This window comes from Lonchura striata, chromosome 36, assembly GCF_046129695.1.
Source record: "Lonchura striata isolate bLonStr1 chromosome 36, bLonStr1.mat, whole genome shotgun sequence".
NCBI classification, from domain to species: Eukaryota; Metazoa; Chordata; class Aves; order Passeriformes; family Estrildidae; genus Lonchura; species Lonchura striata.
Genome location: NC_134638.1, coordinates 210,793 through 230,226, shown reverse-complemented (window position 1 = coordinate 230,226; position 19,434 = coordinate 210,793). Strand labels below are relative to the sequence as shown.

Here is a 19,434-nt window from a genome sequence, read left to right as displayed (position 1 = left end):
AAAAAACATTTCAGGGATAATAACACTAATTTTGGGGATAATTTCAGGGGTTTATAGCAAGTTGGTCTGGGGGGTGTGGGAGGGAGGGAAGAGAGAAAGGAGGGGAGGGGGGGAGAAAAGCAAAATCACCTTTTCAAGGTTAAAAAAACCCCAAATTTGATAAATTAAAGGAGCTTTTCCAGGACTGGAGCAGAGAGAACAGAAACGAGTGAACGAGATCCCAGATTAAAGCTGGAGCACCCCAAAAGTCAGCCCTGGGTTGTGGAAGGGAAAAAACCGGGACACAAAAGGGACAAAACAGGAAAAAAGGGGATTTTGGCTGATTTTGATTATTTCGAAACCGCTCCGGCAGCGACGGTTTCGCAATTCCTGGGCCGAGGTGGGGCACAAACAGCTCCATCTTCAAATCACTGATTAAGGTGGAAGCCAGGAAAACTGGGGTGAAATCCAGGAAAAAAAGTCCATCCACATTGTCCCAGCCCAGCTCGCGCTGGAAAACCCCCAAACCACAGAAATCCACCCAAAATGAGCCGTGCTGGGCTGGCTTCCCTTCACGTTGGTCCGAGTGGCAGCTGTGGCGTGTCTGGAGCCACCTTCCCATCCCAATCTCTGGGGTTAATTAATCACAAATGTCCCGAGGGTTAATTAATCGCAAACGAGGCTCTGAAACGGCTGGAATTGATTTGGCGAGGAAAAATCCCAAAATAAATAAAATGTGGACAGAGTGTGGGGGGAGAAAAGAGTTCAGAGCAGGGAAGAGTTGGACCAAATAGAAATTAAACCTGATCGAGCCCAATCAACCTCGGTCTGCTAATTATTTTACAGACGAAAACGTTGGGAAATAGGTTTATCCCCAAATTCTGGGTGTTTGCACCAAAAGCGGTTTACCGACGCAGAGGGGGAGGGGAAGGAAGAGGCGGGACAAGGGTTCGTTAAGGAGAATCTAATGAGTCATTAGTCAGATAATCTAAATTAGACTCGCTGGTCAGGAGGGGCCCGACTCTGCCCTGGGGGGATCCCGGCCTCATTCTGGGCTCAAACTCCCCGGAATCGGGAAAAGATGGAATTTGTGACAGGAGCCTGGGCAAGGAGGCCCCGCGAAGTCACCGGCAGCGTGTCCAGCTGGGTTTTTGTCCCATTCCCCAAAATCCAGCTGGAATTCCCCGTTCCCGCCGCTCCCAAACAGTCGGCGGCGGATCCGTCGGCCCGGATCGGGATTTTGGGTTGGTTTTGCGTCTCCTCGAGGATTCCCAGCCCAGCCCCGCTCCTGCCGGCCCCAGAGGGGTTTTTTGGCCCCTCCGTGGATTGAGTTCCTAAAACAAGAGCCCTGCTCCTCCACGGGGACTTTTGGCTTCTCCACGGGGAGTTTTGGCGAGATCTCCCGGGGGAGATTGCCCCGTCTGGGATTTCCAAAGGATTTCACGGAGCAGGAGTTGAAGTGACGGCGCCGTGACGGTTCAGAACAAACCCCGCTGCGCCCCCAAATCCTCCTGGCCGGAATCTTTGGGAATTCATCCCAAAAGAGGAATTCATCCCGCGGGGTCCGACGGACACGGGGTCGCGTTTCCAGTGGTCAGCTCTGGCACTGAGGAGAGCTCGGGGGTTCTGCCCTGAGGGCGAACCCTCACCCGGCGAGAGGAAAGGCGGAAAATGAGCTGGAATCCAAGCTGGAATCCGAGCTGGGATCCGAGCTGGGATCTGAGCTGGAATCCGAGCTGGGATCTGAGCTGGGATCAGAACTGGGATCTGAGCTGGGATCTGAGCTGGAATCTGAGCTGGAATCTGAGCTGGGATCCGAGCTGGAATCCGAGCTGGGATCCGAGCTGGGATCTGAGCTGGGATCTGAGCTGGGATCTGAGCTGGGATCTGAGCTGGAATCTGAGCTGGAATCTGAGCTGGGATCCGAGCTGGAATCCGAGCTGGGATCCGAGCTGGGATCTGAGCTGGGATCTGAGCTGGGATCTGAGCTGGGATCTGAGCTGGGATCTGAGCTGGGATCTGAGCTGGAATCAGAGCCAGAATCTGAGCTGGGATCTGAGCTGGGATCTGAGCTGGAATCAGAACTGGGATCTGAGCTGGGATCTGAGCTGGGATCTGAGCTGGAATCAGAGCCAGAATCTGAGCTGGGATCTGAGCTGGGATCTGAGCTGGAATCAGAACTGGGATCTGAGTTGGGATCTGAGCTGGGATCTGAGTTGGGATCTGAGCTGGGATCTGAGCTGGGATCTGAGCTGGAATCAGAACTGGAATCCGAGCTGGGATCCGAGCTGGGATCTGAGCTGGGATCTGAGCTGGAATCCGAGCTGGAATCTGAGCTGGGATCTGAGCTGGAATCCGAGCTGGAATCAGAACTGGGATCTGAGCTGGAATCCGAGCTGGGATCTGAGCTGGGATCTGAGCTGGGATCTGAGCTGGGATCCGAGCTGGGATCTGAGCTGGGATCCGAGCTGGGATCTGAGCTGGAATCAGAACTGGGATCTGAGCTGGGATCTGAGCTGGGATCAGAACTGGGATCTGAGCTGGAATCCAAGCTGGAATCAGAGCCAGAATCTGAGCTGGGATCAGAGCTGGAATATGAGCTGTAGTCAGAGCTGGGATCTGAGCTGGGATCTGAGCTGTAATCAGAACTGGGATCTGAGCTGGAATCCGAGCTGGGATCTGAGCTGGGATCAGAACTGGAATCTGAGCTGGGATCTGAGCTGGGATCTGAGTTGGAATCCAAGCTGGAATATGAGCTGTAATCAGAGCTGGGATCTGAGCCGGAATCCGAGCGCCGTGTCCGAAAACCGCCCCGCATCCTGCTCGCCATCCTCATCCTCGCCGTCCGCCTCCCCGCGCCGTCACGTCCGGATCTCCGGGCGGGCGCCGCGCTCGGCCCGGTGCCGGTCCATGACCCGCAGCACGTCCTCCAGGATGGACGGCCCCAGGTCCACGTGCAGGGACAGCAGCGAGCCGGCGTGCGCCGGGAAGGGCTCGGCCTCGCCGGCGCCGGGCCGCGGGGACGACGGCGGCGCCGGGGCCTCGTCCGGGCGCAGCCGCGGGGGTTTCGGCGGGGCCCGCGCCGCGGGCAGGCTCAGCGCCCGGGCGGCGCCGAGCGCCGGCAGCGAAACGGCGTTCTGGAGCGGCGGCGCCGCGCGCGAGGACTCCAACGGCGCCGCCGCCCCGCCGCGCTCGGCGTCGCGGCCGCTGGGCAGCAGGTGCAAGTTGCCCTGCAGGAAGGAGATGTCCCCGAAAGCGTCGCTCTCGCCGCCGCTGCCCACGTGGATGGTGTGGCGGAAGTCGCCCAGCGGCGGGCTGATCATGTCCGAGGACAGGATGTCGCGCAGCTTCTCCTTCTTGCCCTTGCGGCTGCCCCGCTTCAGGTAGATCGGCACCTTGGTGGACATGGCGGCCGCCGGCACGCGGCCCAGCTGGCCGGCTCAGGACAGCCTGCGGAGGAGTGGGGGAAAGGCTCAGTTCCTCACCCTCCAAACCAACCCCAGACCTTCCCTTGGGGTGTCCTCACCCTCCAGACAACCCCAGACCTTCCTTTGGGGCATCCTCACCCTCCAAACAACCCCAGACCTTCCTCTGGAACATCCTCACCCCCCAAATGAATCCTAGACCTTCCCCTGGATCATCCTCACTCTCCAAACCAATCCCAGACTTTCCCTTGGAGCATCCTCACCCTCCAGACAATCCCAGACCTTCCTCTGGAACATCCTCACCCTCCAAACCAACCCCAGACCTTCCCTTGGGGCATCCTCACCCTCCAAACCAATCCCAGACCTTCCCCTGGATCATCCTCACCCTCCAAACCAATCCCAGACCTTCCCTTGAGGCATCCTCACCCTCCAAACCAATCCCAGACCTTCCCTTGGGGTGTCCTCACCCTCCAGACAATCCCAGACCTTCCCTTGGGGTGTCCTCACCCTCCAGACAACCCCAGACCTTCCTCTGGAACATCCTCACCCTCCAAACCAATCCCAGAACTGTCCTCACCCTCCAAACCAGTCCCAGACCTTCCCCCAGAGGCGCAGGTGGAAGCCAGGCGCGGGTGGGAGGGAGGGAAGCAGGGAAATCCAGAGGATTTGTGATTTTGGGGAGGAGCCGGGCTGTGCACTTGGAGGTCGGGAGAGCAGAGTGCTGGGAAGAGGCGTTTTTAACCCAAAAGGGATTTTCTCACCCCGTCTCTCGGCCCCACCCAGTAAAAACCAGAGATTTTGGGGATCTGGGGCCACAAGGGGAAGGAAGTTGGGGTTTTCCCGTTTCAGTCGTCAGCTCTGAGCTCAGCCATCGGATCTGGGCCGCATTTTCCAGCTCTGGGGAGAAATGAGGCAAAAATGGGAATTTGTGGTGCCGTGAATGTGTCCAGCTTTGGGAATTGCCTCAGTGGGAGGGAAAAGGGATGGAAGGAGTTTGGGGCCGCCAGAAGGTTCCCTGTTAAATCAGCAAGTGGGAAGTTCCGGAGGTTTTCACCCTTATCAGGAATTTTCAGGGGAAAAGAATTCCATCCACCCCTGTTTTTGTAAGGGAGCAGCAGTGAGGGATTTAGGGACACCCTGAGGGGCCCCTCCCGGAATTCGACCCAGAAAAGCCCCGGGAGGATTTATCCCTAAAATCAACAACACCACCGAGGGCCCGAGGGATGGAAAATCCCATTTCCCCTTCACCGCTCCAAACCTCCCCCAGCCGACTGCTGCCCGCCTGTCCCTGCTTTGGGGAATGTTCCCTCATCATTCCTTGTTTTTAGGGAATATTCCCTTATCATCCCCCGTTTTTAGGGAATATTCCCTTATCATCCCCCGTTTTTAGGGACTATTCCCTTATCATCCCCCGTTTTTAGGGACTATTCCCTTATAATTCCCTGTTTTTAGGGACTATTCCCTTATAATTCCCTGTTTTTAGGGACTATTCCCTTATCATCCCCCGTTTTTAGGGACTATTCCCTTATAATTCCCTGTTTTTAGGGACTATTCCCTTATAATTCCCTGTTTTTAGGGAATATTCCCTTATAATTCCCTGCTTTGGAGGAATACTCCCTTATTATCCCATTTTAGGGACTATTCCCTTATAATTCCCTGTTTTTAGGGAATATTCCCTTATCATCCCGTTTTTAAGACATTTATCCTGTTTTCATGGAATTCCCTCCCTCCTCTCCCGTTTCCATGGAATTCTCCCCCATAATCCCCCGTTTCCATGGAGTTCTTCCCTGTTTTCACAGAATTCTCCCGTGTTTTCATGGAGTTCTCCCCATTATCCCGTTTTCATGGAATTCTCCCCCATTTTCATAGAGTTCTCCCCCGTTATCCCCCGTTTCCATGGAATTCTCTCCCGTTATCCCCCGTTTTCATGGAATTCTGCCCCGTTTTCCCCCCATCCGCCCAGACCCCGTTACCGACCGGCGCTGGCGCCGCTCCCGAGGCCGCGAGGGGAGGGAGGGGAGGGAGGGGAGGGGAGGGGAGGGAGGGGAGAGGGTCCGGGAGGGGAGAGGGTCCGGGAGGGGAGAGGGTCCGGGAGGGGAGAGGGTCCGGGAGGGGAGAGGGTCCGGGAGGGGAGAGGGTCCCGGGCGGTCCCGGGGATCGGGGCCCGGCCCCGGCTCCGTCCGGCGGCTCCGGGCAGGAGAATCCTGACGGTGCAGAAGCGGCGCCGCTAATCCCGGGATTAGTGCGGGACGGGCGGGAGGGGCGGGGACAGGGATGGGACAGGGATGGGGACAGGGACAGGGATGGGACAGGGATTGGGATGGGATAGGGACGGGACAGGGATGGGACAGGGACAGGGATGGGACAGGGACAGGGATGGGACAGGGACGGGACAGGGATGGGGACAGGGACAGGGATGGGACAGGGACAGGGACAGGGACAGGGACAGGGATGGGACAGGGACGGGACAGGGATGGGGACAGGGACAGGGATGGGACAGGGACAGGGACAGGGACAGGGACAGGGACAGGGACAGGGATGGGACAGGGATGGGGATGGGACAGGGATGGGACAGGGATGGGACAGGGACAGGGATGGGACAGGGATGGGGATGGGGACAAAGGGACAGGGATGGGACAGGGATGGGGATGGGGACAAAGGGACAGGGATGGGGACAGGGACAGGGATGGGACAGGGATGGGGATGGGGACAGGGACAGGGATGGGACAGGGATGGGACAGGGATGGGACAGGGACAGGGATGGGGATGGGGACAGGGACAGGGACAAGATTGGGGACAGGGACAGGGACGGGGACAGGGAATCTTCCTCTGGAATCACATCCACACCGGTGCCGCGGGGAAGCACCGCGGCCATTGGAAAAAGGGGAACGTAGGGCAAAAAGTAGGATTGAAGTGGAGAAAAAAAAGTGAAATTGTAGGGAAAAGAACTGGGCTGTAGGGAAAAAAAAATGGAATTCTAGGAGGGAAAATGGGTTTGTGGGGGAAAGAAGTGGATCTGTAGGGAATAAGGTGGATCTGGAGGGAAAGAAGGCTGTGAAATGTGGATCCCCAGGTGTGGCTGGGGCTGACGGGGATGCCTGTCCCGGTGCTCCGGGATTTTTGCCTCCTGGAAATCTCCGGCAGCCCGAACAAGGCCCCGGTCCCTCCCCTGGGCCGCTCCCGCGCGGCTGCGCCGGGACAAAGCCCCGGAACGTTCCGGGAGCTCCGGGAGCTCCGTTCCCTTTGCGCTGCCAGAGGGAAACCCCTGCAACGGGCGACTCCAGCCCCAAAATCCCCTCCTCTGGAATTCTGTAGGACTTTATTTTTTTTTTTTCCTCCCCCAGGCAAATCCTGTAGGGAGATCCGGAACAGGTGAAAAATGGGCTGGAAAAGGAGGAAAACCGTGAAGAAAGCTCCAAAAAAACCCCCAATTTCTGGGAGTTTCCACCCCTGAAATCCCAGGAGAACCCAGGACACCCCAGAAGGAAGAGTCAGGAACGAGGAAAACAGGGAAAAAGAGCAAAAAACAGGGGAAAAAAGGGATGTTTTCCCCAGGATCTGAGTGGGAGGAGCTCCAGGAGGTGTTTCCAGGACTCCGACCCTTGGAATCGCCTGAATCAGCAGATTCGATTCCCACGGAGGAAAATTTGAGGAATTTTCCCCTGTTTCCATCAATTCCGGCTCCAATGGAGGATATCCTGTTCCTTTTCCACCCGTTTTTGGTGATTTAGGGTTTGGATTGGGAGGAATTTGGGCTCTTTCTCTGAAATTACAGGAAAATTTTGGTCCTTTTTCAGCACTTTGGGCTTCAGCCCATCCAGGTTTTTCACTTTCCACCTGTTCTTGGAAATTCAGGCTTCAGCTCAGGAAACATTTGGGATTTTTTTTGCCTCTTGCCACAAATTTACCTCTCACAACCTGGACATTCCGTTCCTTTTCCACCTGGTTTTGGAAATTTCTACCTCAATGTGAAATTTTCTGCCCATTTTCAGCCCCTTGAGCTTCAGGACCTCAACATTTTTACATTTCCCACCGTTTTTCCAGAAAAATTCCTCACTTCCTGCCCATTTCCAGCATTTTGGGCCCTGCCACACAGAAATTTGGGGGGTTTTAGCCAATTTTCAGGCATTTTGGCACTGTCTGAGCAGCTCTTCCCCACTCCGGTGTCCCCACGAGAAATCCCATCCACATTTTTCCCCAAGCGGGGATTCGGGGATGGAATGAAATTCCTTTTCCCATGGGAATGGCCCGAGGGAGGAGCAGCCTCCAAGATCTCCTGGGGTTCCTCCCATTCCTCCCCTCCTGACCCGTTCCAGCCTTTTTTTGGTGCCCGATTTTAAATCCCCGCCTCCGGATTCGCCCCGGGGTCGTGCCGCGGGCTGGATTTTCCCGAAAAAGGATGGAAATGCCCCATTGCCCTGCGGTCCCGAGCGGCCCAGAGGAAGAAGAGCCCTTTGGGATGAAGGTCCTGGGGTTTTTTGGGGAACGGGGATTTTGGGAGCGGCGCCAGGACCCGTCCGTGGGATCCGGCCCCGCGCTGGCCACGGGAAAAGCTGGAATTGGTTAAAATCGGTTAAATCCGGGAAAGAATTCCCTGATCCCGCCCCACCTCGGGGATCCAGCGGAGGGTCCGGCGCGGGGGCAGCGCGGCGCTGACAATTCCATGGGGACTGCGGGACCTGCCGGGTCCTCCCTTTTCCCAGGAAAACCCTCGGGACAATCCCAGGAAAAGCCGGACGATGAGGAAGGAAGGAAGAAGTCTCGGCCTCGGCCACACCCCGGTGTCCGCGGTGCCAAAAAATCCAGGGAAAAAACCAAAATCCAGGGAAAGCAGCGGCGGCTGCGTCGGGCGGCTCCTCCCGGGCCGGGATTCCCGGGAAGTGGCGCTGGGAGCGGCCGCGGCTGGGAAAGGGATCGGAGCCTGCCCGGGACACTCCGGAGCGGCGCCTCGGGAATCCGGGGCTCGGAAATCCAGAGGTTCGGGAATCCGGGGGCTCGGGAATCCGGGGGTTTGGGAATCCGGGGGTTCGGGAATCCGGGGGCTCGGAAATCCGGGGATTCTCCTGCTCGCAGGAAAAAACGCCCGGAAAGCGCCGGGCAGGGATCCAGGAGCTGTTCCGGGGATCCAGGAGCTATTCCATGGATCCAGGAGCTATTCCAGGGATCCAGGAGCTGTTCCGGGGATCCAGGAGCTGTTCCGGGGATCCAGGAGCTGTTCCAGGGATCCAGGGGCTGTTCCAGTGGCTATTCCATGGATCCAGGAGCTGTTCCGGGAGCTATTCCAGGGATCCAGGAGCTATTCCATGGATCCAGGGGCTGTTCCGGGGATCCAGGGGCCGTTCCGGGGCCGTTCCAGGGATCCAGGAGCTGTTCCGGGAGCTATTCCATGGATCCAGGGGCTGTTCCGGGGATCCAGGAGCTGTTCCAGGGATCCAGGGGCTGTTCCAGTGGCTATTCTATGGATCCAGGGGCTGTTCCATGGATCCAGGAGCTATTCCATGGATCCAGGGGCTGTTCCAGGGATCCAGGGGCTGTTCCGCGGCCGTTCCGCTGCTCTAAGCCGGGAGCAGGCGGAGCCGGGGAGCTCCAATTAAGCGCTGGTTTAATTAAGCCGGGAAGCGGGGAGGAGGTGGGGGAGGGATCCGCTCCTTTTTCCTGATCCAAGGAAGGAATCGCCGCTTTCCCTTTAAATCCGGGACGCGACAGCGCCGCGGACGCGGCCGGGGGCAGGAGGGGCTGCGCCCGCGCTCCCCTCCCCTCCCCTCCCCTCCCTTCCCTCCCTTCCCTTCCCTCCCCTCCCCTCCCCTCCCTTCCCTCCCTTCCCTTCCCTTCCCTCCCCTCCCCTCCCCTCCCCTTCCCTCCCTTCCCTCCCCTCCCCTTCCCTTCCCTTCCCTTCCCTTCCCTTCCCTTCCCTTCCCTTCCCTTCCCTTCCCTTCCCTTCCCTTCCCTTCCCTTCCCTTCCCTTCCCTTCCCTTTTCCCGAATTCCCGGCGGTGTCACCTGCGGACCTCGGGATTGGGATCGGGGCCGGGATTTGGGGTCAGGATTCGGGATTTGGGGTCAGGATTCGGGATCGGGATTTGGGATCAGGATTCGGGATTTGGGATCAGGATTCGGGATTGGGATTTGGGATCAGGATTTGGGATCGGGGCTGGGATTTGGGATCGGGGCTGGGATTTGGGATCAGGATTCGGGATCGGGATTTGGGATCAGGATTCGGGATTTGGGATCGGGGCCGGGATTTGGGATCAGGATTCGGGATCGGGGCCGGGATTTGGGATCAGGATTTGGGATCGGGGCCGGATTTGGGATCAGGATTCAGGATCGGGGCCGGATTTGGGATCAGGATTTGGGATCAGGATTTGGGATCAGGATTTGGGATCGGGGCCGGGATTTGGGATCAGGATTTGGGATCAGGATTTGGGATCGGGGCCGGGATTTGGGATCAGGATTCGGGATCGGGGCTGGGATTTGGGATCAGGATTCGGGATCGGTCCCGGCGCAGCCGCTCCCGAGCGGATCCCAGGCCCCCATCCCGGCCTCAATTCCCTTCCCGGGAATTCCCGGAGCTCCCTCGGCCTCTCCTCTGGGAAGGAGCCCCGAAAATAAATCTGGAAAAACCCCAGCGGGACCGGCTCCCTCCCAAAACCCTCGGAATTCCCGAATTAAATCCCGAATTAGGGATGGATCGTACGGTGGGGGCTCTGTGGGGGGGAAGAGTCGAAATTCCCCAAATCCCCCCAGGACCCGGCTCTGGCTCTTCCTGCTGCTGTTTTAACCAAAATCGGAGTTTTTCCAAGGGAAACCGAGGCGGGGGGAGGAGAACCCAAGGGGAAACCTGGGAGGGAATGGGATTCTGCTCCCCTCCCCTCAGGTGCAAAAAAACCCGAAAATAAAGCTGGAAATGAGAGGAAAGTAAGATTTTATGGATGTTGGAAAAACTGTATTTGATTTGGGGTGAGAAGTGCTGGAATTGGGCAAAGAGCAGAGGAGGAACCGGGAGGTGACCTTGGCACTTCCCAACTGCTCCATGCAGATATTTAGGGAGAAAAAGGAGATTTTTGGGAAAATTCCGGCCACACGGCAGAGTTGTGAGTTTCCCTTCCCAGCCGCAATTTTCTCTGGTTTTCCCCCAAAATCCACCCCTTGGATTTATCTTTTCCCATAGGAAATGACACCGGGACAGGCAGAAACTTTAATTAATTTTCACCTTCATCATCATCATCATCATCATCAATTTGGGGCAAAAATTTTGGGAAAAGGGTCAAAGCCAGACCCGCAGCTGTTTTTTCCTGGGAAGCAGCAGGAAGCAGCGCCAGGATTCCACAATTAATTGGTTCTGGACTAATTAAACTCCAAGTTCCCTAATGAGGTCACCGAAGGCAAAGGGTGATGCCAGGACAGGGAGGATCCCACGCCCGGATTCCGCTTCCCAAATTCTGTTTTACTGGAGGTGAATCCTGAATCCTCCTGGGGAAATCCTCCACATGCCAAACGGTTCTGGGGCTTTTAAACTGGAATTCCAGCAGTTTTAATTGTAATTCCAGGAGTTTTAACCAGAATTCCCAGAGTTTTAACCAGAATTCCAGGAGTTTTAACCAGAATTCCCAGAGTTTTAACCAGAATTCCAGGAGTTTTAACCCCAATTCCTGCCCCTGCAGCCCTGGGTGGGAACGGGCAGAGCTGGGAGCTCAAATCCTCACGACCTGGGCGGCCACGCAGGGGCTGCTCCGGGGGGCGTCCCTGGGAATGTCCCTGGGAATGTCCCTGGGAATGTCCCTGGGAATGTCCCTGGGAATGTCCCTGGGAATGTCCCTGGGAATGTCCCCGGCATTCTCTGCAGGATTGTCCCCGGTTCTGTCCCCATCCCTGTCCCCGGTTTTGTCCCCATTTCTGTCCCTGGTTTTGTCCCCATCCCCGTCCATGTTTCTGTCCCCGTCGCTGTCCCCAGTTCTGTCCCCGGTTTTGTCCCCAGTTCTGTCCCGTGTTCTGTCCCTGTCGCTGTCCCCAGTTTTGTCCCCATTTCTGTCCCTGGTTTTGTCCCTGTTTCTGTCCCCATCCCTGTCCCCGTCCCTGTCCCCATTGTTGTCCCCAGTTCTGTCCCATGTTCTGTCCCCGTCGCTGTCCCCGGTTTTGTCCCCGTTGTCCCCATCCCTGTCCCCATCCCTGTCCCCGGTTTTGTCCCCATCCCTGTCCCCGTCCCTGTCCCCGTCGCTGTCCCCGTTGTCCCCAGTTCTGTCCCCATTTCTGTCCCCGGTTTTGTCCCTATTTCTGTCCCCGTTGTTGTCCCCATCCCTGTCCCCATCCCTGTCCCCGTCGCTGTCCCCCGGCCGCTCTCTCCGCAGCAGCAGCCGCCCGTAGGTGCCCCCAGCCTGGCCCTTGGTCAAGCGCCCGGGGTTGATGCAGACACAGCCCAGGACGTCCTGCGGGGGACACGGACACGGATGGGGACATGGACACGGACGGGGACACGGACAGGGACAGAGGACAGGGACAGAGGACAGGGACAAGGACATGGGACAGGGATGGGGACAGGGATAAGGGACAAGGATTGGGACACGGACAAGGATGGGGGAACAGGACAGGGAACAGGGACGGGGATGGGGACAGGGACAGGAGACAGGACAAGGGACAAGATTGGGGACACAGACAGGGGATGGGGACAGGGACAGGGACAGGCACAGGGACAGGGACAGATTCCTGACCTTGACGAAGAAGCGCAGCTCGGACGGCGTCACCAGGACGTCGGGGGTCACCGGCAGCGCCGCGAACGCCGCCAGCGCCTCGAAGTCCACGTTGAGCTCCTCGGAGGGCGGGTACAGGGGGTAGAAACTGCAGGGGGGGTTTCGGGGAGAAAAAAGGGGGTTTTGGGGAGGACAGAGGAGTTTTTGGGAAGGCAGAGGGGGTTTTTGGGGAGGAAAGAGGGTTTTTGGGAGGTCCTCACCTGCGCTGGGTCAGGATGTGCCGCAGGATCCGCGTGAAGCGGTCGGAGACGCCGGAGGAGCTGTGGGAGAAAGGGGAGGGAAATGGGTGAGAAAAGGGAGGAAACAGGAAAAAAAGGATGGGGAAAAAGGGGAAAATGGGAAAGGAAAATGGGGAAAGAGGAGATTGGGGGGGGAAGGGAAGAGAGAAAAGGCAGAGGAGAAAAGGGGAAAAAAGGGGAAAAAAGGGGAAAAAATGGGGAAAATGCTAAAAAATTGGGGGAAATATTAAAGAAAGGAAGGGGAAAGGTTAAACAAAAAGGAGAAAAGGTCCAAAAAAGGGGGAAAAGGTTAAAAAAGAGGCACCTGCTGATCTCCTCAGCCCCCATGTGGAAGAGGAGGTCGGTGGAGGTGAGGCCGAAGATGACGCCGTCGATGTCCAGGGTGCAGGGCTCGGGCACCAGGAGCACGCGCTGGACACACGGACACGGGGCTGGACACACGGACACCCCAAACCCAGCCAGGACACCCCAAACCCGGCCAGCGCACCCCAAACCCGGCCAGGACACCCCAAACCCGGCCAGGACACCCCAAACCCGGCCAGGACACCCCAAACCCGTCCAGGGCACCCCAAACCCGGTCAGGACACCCCAAACCCGTCCAGGGCACCCCAAACCCGGTCAGGACACCCCAAACCTGGCCCAGGACACCCCAAACCTGGCCAGGACACCCCAAACCCGGCCAGGACACCCCAAACCCAGCCCAGAATGCCCCAAACCTCCTAAAATGCTCAAACCCCACCCTGGAATGCCCCAAATCTGCCCTGGAATGCCCCAAATTGGCCCTAAATCACCTCAAAACTGCCCCAATCCCACCAAGTTTCCCTTAAACCCTCAAAATGTTCCCCAAAATCCCCAGGGCCGAGCTAGATTTTCTGCAGGAACATCAGATCTGCTCCTGAGGGACAAAGAATCATTAAATGAAGTAATTTGAACCCAAAAAGGGCTGGGAGGGGCGTTGGGAGCTCTGGAATTCCAATCCCAAATCCTTTGTCCCCCTGGAAGCTGCAGCAGCAGCAGCAGAAAAAGGGGAATTTCAGCCCAAATCCCAGCTGGGGTTTGCCAGGAGGGGTGGGGAGCTGCTGGGAATGGATTTTTTGGGGGGGAAAAGCGGAATTTTGGGGCAGGTACCGCTTTGTCCTCCTTGGGCAGGTTGGGGAAGGAGAAGGGCGGCTGCGGATACACGAAGTCGTGGGACACGTCCCGGAGCGAGGGCACCAGCACCAGCTGGGAGCCAGCACTGCGGGAGGGAAAAAGGAGAGAATTTTGGGGTGAAAAGCAGCACTTTTGGGGAAAAAGAGCCCCGTGGGGATGGGGAATTTGGGGCTGTTTCCGTGGCCACCTCCTGGTGCCCTCGATGATGGTCCCGAGGCAGAGGCGGAACACGTCAGAGAAGGGGCTCAGGAGCTGGCAGCTCTGAATTGGGGGAAAACAGCGGGATTGGCACAATTCCCCTGATTTTGGGGATCTGCTGCTGCCCCAGATCCGCAGGGATTGAGGGGGCTTTGGGGGGACCCCTCCTCACCTCCACCTGCTCGTGCTTGGCGTCCAGGAACGGCCCAAACTGCGGAGAAATGGGGAAAAGCAGCAAAGAGTCACTTCAAATCACCGCCCAGAAAGGATAATTTTTAATAATTCTCATCAATGAACCCAAATTTTAGCCCACACCCCTAAAATTTTAGGACAAAATGAGACCAAAAAGTGGAAATTGCTGAAACAGATGCATTGTGCCCAGGCAGGGAATCAGGATTTGACTCCTAGGGCAGCATTTGCTCTTAAAATTGAGCTTTTCTGTCACTTTGGGGTGAAAAATGGGGATTTTGGGGATTGCTGGGTGAAAAGTGAGGGGTTTTGGGCACTCCCAGGGTGAAAAATGGGTGTTTTGGGGTTCAGAGATGGGATTTTAATGTGAATTTTCCAGGGTTTGGAGCCTCCCAAGCGTCTCGAGGCTGCGGGGTCGGGGTGAGGGGTGCAGGATTGGGTTAATAACGATGGAGGTAATTAAATATTCATGGTTAATGAGGTTAATTGTCCTCACCAGGATACAAACGTCGGGGCGGTCACGGGCCACGACCTCCAGGAGGTCACTGAGGGGCTCGAAGGTGATGCTGTCCGAGGGCGTGAAGGGGCCACAGGCCACCAGCACCATCCTCTGCTCTGGGGAAAAAAGAGGGTTTTGGGGAAAAAAACGGGGTGTTTGGGAGAAAAAAATAGTTTTTTGGGGAAAAATGGGGTTTTTGGGAGAAAAAAGGGTTTTTTGGGGAGAAAAAAGGGGGTTTTAGGGAGAAAAAAGGAGTTTTTTAGGAGAAAGGGTTTTTTGGGGAGAAAAGGGGGTTTAGGAGAAAAGGGGGACGTTTAGGAATGAACAGGGATGGAAAATGGGGCGGTTTGGAGACAAAAAGGAGGGTTTGGGGGATGGAAATGGGAATGTGGGGAGGAAAAAAGGAGGGATGAGGAGAAAAAGTGGCTTGGGGAGAATAAAAAAGGGGGATTTAGGGACAAAAAAGGAGATTTGGGATCCCAAAATGGGGGTTTGGGGATGAAAAATGAGTTTGAGAGGGGAAAAAAGAGGGATTTGGGGGTAATAAAGGGAGTTTTGGGGACAGAAAGGGAGACTGGGGAAGGAAAAGGGGGAGATGGAGAATCCAAAGGGCACTTTGGGGGAAAAAAAAGGGGATTTGGGGACAAAAAATGAGGATTTGGGGACAAAAAGTGAAGGCCCCAGGGCTCACCTGCCATCGGCTCCGTGGGGGTGTGGAAGGGCAGAGGGACCCCCTGTGGGAAACCAGGAGGGTCCAGAAATGCCCCAATCCCACCCCAAATGTCCCAATCCCACCCCAAATCCCCCCGGGAGCGGGGTCACCTCGTAGAGCTTGGTCACCACCATCCTCCTGCCCGTGCTGTTGGTGCCTTCCAGGGCCACCACCTGTGGGACACCGGGATTGGGGGAAAACCACGGGAAATCGGGAAAAAGCGTGGGAACCAAGGAAAAGGATGGGAACTGGGGGAAAATGTGGCAGGGATTGGGGAAAAGGGGCAGGGATTGAGGAAAAAAGGGGCAGGAATTGGGGAAAAGGGCAGGAACTGGGAAAAAGGGCAGGGATTGGGGAAAAAAAGACAGGAAAGGGGGAAAGAAGCAAGAATGAAGGAAAAGGAGCAGGAATTGGGGAGGGCAGGGAGGGAAGGGGGATCCCCAAAGCCGCACCTGTCCCGGGAACAGGGAATATTCCGGAAGCTCCGAGAGGTCCAGAGGGACCTCGGCTCCCCCCGAGTGCTCCCGGTCCCCCACCAGCAGCACGGATTTGGTGTTGAGCTTCCCGTTCCCGTCACAGCCGATCTGCCCCAGCACCGTCACCGGCTCCTAGGGACCCAAACGGGGGGATTAACCCCAAACGGGGGGATTAACCCCAAACGGGGGGGTTTCACCCCAAAATGAGGGGGTTTCACCCCATAACAGGGGCTGGGGTCTCACCTGAGCCGGGAGCACAGCGGAGCTGAAGCTGTCCAGGCCGTGGTGCCTCTGCAGGACCTCCCCGAGCTCCTCCACCCGCCCGGCCAGCGCTGGGAGGGGACCCCGGTGTCACAAACACCCCCTGACCCCACCGGGGTGACCCTGGTGTCACCAACACCCCCTGACCCCACCAAGGTGACCCTGGTGTCACCAATGCCCCCTGACCCCTGACCCTGACCCCACCGGGGTGACCCTGGTGTCACCAACACCCCCTGACCCCAACAGGGTGACCCTGATGTCACCAACACCCCCCGACCCCACCCCGGGGTGCCGGTGCCACCTTCCCGCACGTCCAGCGCCTTCTGGAACATGCTCTTGTAGGGTTTGCTGAGGCTCTGCTCGGGCTGGCCGAAGATGGTGACGCCGCAGCCGCCGCGGCCGCGCCAGGCCAGGCCCTGGCCGGAGCCGAGCGAGGCCACGACCTCGCCCCGGCCCCCACGGGACGAGTATTTCTGGGAGGGGGTGACACTGTGGGGACACGAGAAACAGGGCTGGTTCAGGCCTGCGCTTGTCCCACCCTGAAACTCGGTGAGGTTTTGGGTTAATCTCCTGTTCTGAGCATGAAATGATAAATTGGAGCTTAGAGGGATGAATTCCCTGATCTGTGAGCAGGGCGTTTTAACAGGTTAACGAGGTTTAAACACAAGTGTTTGTAACTTTAAAGACTTTGTGATTGCAAGGAGGTCAGTGGGAATTTAACCATGCCCCCCCCTAAATTTACAGAGCTTCAAAAGGCTCCATCTTCCATAATGGTGTGATTTTAAGGGGAAGGAAGGAAGAAAAGAGGGAAAAGGGATTCAGGGAAGCCCCCCAGGCCCCTCACCCACCTCGGGGAGAAGCTGCTGGGGGAGAAGAGCCCGTAGGGGCTGCGGGACGGCGCCGCTCGCTTGGGCCGCGGCGTCTCCGGGGTGGAGTTGCTGCGTTTCTGGGAGCCCTGCAGGGAACAGGCGCAGCAAAAGGACATTCCCAGGCTGCTCTGGAGGCAAGCCCCGCGGCTTTGGGGCGGTGCCCACCTTGGACGGGGTGGTGTAGGCGTCCAGCAGCTCGTCCTCCTGCTCCTCGTCGAGGCTGGCGCGCGTTAAGGGGCACCAACGCTGCAGGTTTGGGGTGAAACCCCCCCAGGAGCCCCAAATCCAAGAATTCCTCCCATTCCCAGCCCCCTGCGGGGGATCTGTGACAGCTCACGGCACCCCACTTTCTGCCAGACCCCCCCCAAAGGGCTCGGGATCTCCGGGGAATGTCCTCGGGATCACCTCGGGATGAGGGATACAGCTCCTGGAGCGAGTGGATGTCGTGGAGGAGCCCGCGGCGCTCGTCCCGCCCGCGCCGGCCGCGGCTGCCGCGCTTGGCCAGCACCTGGGGCGGCAGGACAGGGTTGGGGGGATGGCGAGTGCTCCCCGCCATCCCGGGGGCTCTGGGGAAACCAGGAGTTGGGAACTGGGGACCCCCACCTCGTGCTCGAAGGCGTCCAGGCCCTCGGGGGTGAGCTGCAGGTCCAGGTCTTTGCTGGTGACGAAGGCCAGCAGCTCGTTGGCCAAGGCCACCGGGCCCAGCCTGTGGCTCAGGCACAGCTCCACCACTGCGGGGACAGAGGGGTCCCAAATCCCAGCCAGACCCCCCCAGAAAACGTTTGGGTACCTCCGAATCACCCCCTCAAGCCTTTGTGCCCCCCAAAACAGCCCTCGGTGACCCACATAAACCAAATAATCCCTCACAGCTCCCCCCACACCCCCAGACCCCCAAACTCCCCCTCAGCGCACCCCAAACCTCCAGACAGACCCCAACTCCCCTCACAGCCCCTCTGACACCCCCAAACCTCCAGACAGACCCCAACATCCCTCACAGCCCCTCTGACACCCCCAAACCTCCTGACAGACCCCAACTCCCCTCACAGCCCCTCTGACACCCCCAAACCTCCTGACAGACCCCAACTCCCCTCACAGCCCCTCTGACACCCCCAAACCTCCTCTGACAGACCCCCACTCCCCTCTGACACCCCCAAACCTCCTGACAGACCCCCACTCCCCTCACAGCCCCTCTGACACCCCCAAACCTCCTCTGACAGACCCCCACTCCCCTCTGACACCCCCAAACCTCCTCTGACAGCCCCCCACTCCCCTCACAGCCCCTCTGACACCCCCAAACCTCCTCTGACAGCCCCCCACTCCCCTCTGACACCCCCAAACCTCCTCTGACAGCCCCCCACTCCCCTCTGACACCCCCAAACCTCCTCTGACAGGCCCCCAACTCCCCTCTGACACCCCCAAACCTCCTGACAGCCCCCAACACCCCTCACAGCTCCCCCCGCACCCCCAAACCTCCTCTGACAGGCCCCCAACACCCCCTTCCTCCTTCCCAAGTCCCCCCATCTCCTCCTCCCCCCAGGCCGCGCCCCCCCGGAGCCCTCACGCTTGTCGGGCACTTCCTCGCCGTCGCAGCGCAGCTCGAAGAGCCGCAGCTCCCTCAGCACCGCCTCGGCCGTCACCGGCTCCGGGCCCCGCTCCGGCTCCGCCATGGCCGCGCTCGAACCGCGCGGGCGCCGCTCCGTGAGGGGAGGGCGCGGCCACACCAAATAAGGAGAAAGGGGCGTGGCCACGGCGAGGAAAGGGGCGTGCCCATTCATAATTAGACGGAACGGACCAATAGGAGCGCGATGGGCGGGAAAGGGGCGTGGCCAGGTGCTGCCCATTGGGGTGGGAGGGGAAAAGGGCGGGAGGGAAAAAGGGCGGGAAAGTTCGCGCCCTCAGAGCGCCGAGGGGGCGGGGCTGAGGCGGCTCTGAGGGAACCCGGGGCGCGACCGGGCCTGATGAGTGGTGGATATAATTCACGCTATTTCTAGTGTGATATTCAATATTTGTTGGAGTATACACGTGTTATGTGCGGTAGATACAATTTGCGTCATTTTTAGTATGATATATGTGATATTGAACATTTGTTGGAGTATGCACGTTTGTATTAGGAGTCCCCCACACCCTTCCAGGCAAAACCTGGTGTGTGTTGAAACACAATTTACAAGCAAAAGGATGTGGCTCGGCCAGGAGATGGGACATGTCTGCATGATCATCACATAAACTACCAGAGATGGAAATCCTCGGGCAGATCCATGTGAATGCAGCGTTCCCATAAATTTCATCAAGGGATTCACCAACTCCGGACACTGAATTGTTCCTCCTCATCACCAAAACAGAAAATCTTATTAACCTATGGACTCTGAAGGGAAGAAAAGACTGATTGCTGAAATCCTGGCCTCAGGTGGAATTTTCCCTATAAAAACCGCTCGTGCCAGGCTGGAGGTGTGGGCATAGAGAAAACCTCTACTGAGGCTGACTCCTTGTTGCACACCCAGGGTCGATTCCCGGGCTCGGCTCTGTTTTTTTTCCGTAGCTGGCTAGATAGAATTTGACCGCTAATAAAACTATTTTTATTTTTAATTTGGCTGAATAAATTTTAATTTCTAACATGGCCATGGGGGGTACCGGGTCTGGGGGTCCTGCTCAGGGTCACACCTGCCCCAGGAATTCTGCCCCGGGTCCGGGGTCC

General features: G+C 57.8%; 3 protein-coding genes across 6 annotated transcripts; all 3 read right to left on the bottom strand.

The window, feature by feature from the left end:
• Positions 1–928: 928 nt before the first annotated feature.
• LOC110478861 (uncharacterized) lies at positions 929–2,833 on the bottom strand. The gene has a single exon (XM_077789703.1). It carries the CDS (start codon positions 2,813–2,815, stop codon positions 1,625–1,627), a length of 1,191 nt encoding a protein of 396 aa, XP_077645829.1. The 5' UTR covers positions 2,816–2,833; the 3' UTR covers positions 929–1,624.
• Positions 2,833–8,372, bottom strand: CDC42EP2 (CDC42 effector protein 2). 4 transcript variants are annotated; one of them, XR_013341388.1, is made up of 3 exons: positions 8,014–8,372; positions 4,166–4,301; positions 3,418–3,429 (listed from the first exon to the last, which is right to left on the bottom strand). XR_013341388.1 is itself a non-coding variant. In XM_021545756.3 (2 exons), exon 2 carries the CDS (start codon positions 3,384–3,386, stop codon positions 2,841–2,843), a length of 546 nt encoding a protein of 181 aa, XP_021401431.2. In that variant the 5' UTR covers positions 3,387–3,429; positions 8,014–8,372; the 3' UTR covers positions 2,833–2,840. The 4 variants fall into 4 exon arrangements, 2 of the variants coding, with proteins under 2 accessions (XP_021401431.2, XP_077645830.1); XM_021545756.3 differs by lacking the exon at positions 4,166–4,301 and having other exon boundaries at positions 2,833–3,429; XM_077789704.1 differs by lacking the exons at positions 4,166–4,301; positions 8,014–8,372 and adding an exon at positions 3,728–3,760 and having other exon boundaries at positions 2,833–3,484.
• Positions 8,373–10,636: 2,264 nt separating this feature from the next.
• POLA2 (DNA polymerase alpha 2, accessory subunit) lies at positions 10,637–18,441 on the bottom strand. The gene is made up of 19 exons (XM_077789622.1): positions 18,304–18,441; positions 17,346–17,473; positions 17,165–17,250; positions 16,908–16,962; positions 16,722–16,828; positions 16,175–16,362; positions 15,856–15,944; positions 15,589–15,744; positions 15,247–15,309; positions 15,116–15,158; positions 14,422–14,540; positions 13,909–13,947; positions 13,726–13,799; positions 13,515–13,623; positions 12,691–12,797; positions 12,348–12,407; positions 12,109–12,235; positions 11,619–11,826; positions 10,637–10,695 (listed from the first exon to the last, which is right to left on the bottom strand). Exons 1-19 carry the CDS (start codon positions 18,407–18,409, stop codon positions 10,637–10,639), a joined length of 1,923 nt encoding a protein of 640 aa, XP_077645748.1. The 5' UTR covers positions 18,410–18,441.
• Positions 18,442–19,434: the final 993 nt, after the last annotated feature.

Coding starts and splice junctions, on each gene's coding strand:
- LOC110478861 (XM_077789703.1), bottom strand. CDS start 2,815: ATGAGGATGGCGAGCAGGATGCGGGGCGGTTTTCGGACACGGCGCTCG.
- CDC42EP2 (XM_021545756.3), bottom strand. CDS start 3,386: ATGTCCACCAAGGTGCCGATCTACCTGAAGCGGGGCAGCCGCAAGGGC.
- POLA2 (XM_077789622.1), bottom strand. CDS start 18,409: ATGGCGGAGCCGGAGCGGGGCCCGGAGCCGGTGACGGCCGAGGCGGTG. Junction 16,829..16,907: donor CCTACACCACCCCGTCCAAG/GTGGGCACCGCC, acceptor TGTTCCCTGCAG/GGCTCCCAGAAACGCAGCAA. Junction 15,159..15,246: donor TGGTGACCAAGCTCTACGAG/GTGACCCCGCTC, acceptor GGTTTCCCACAG/GGGGTCCCTCTGCCCTTCCA.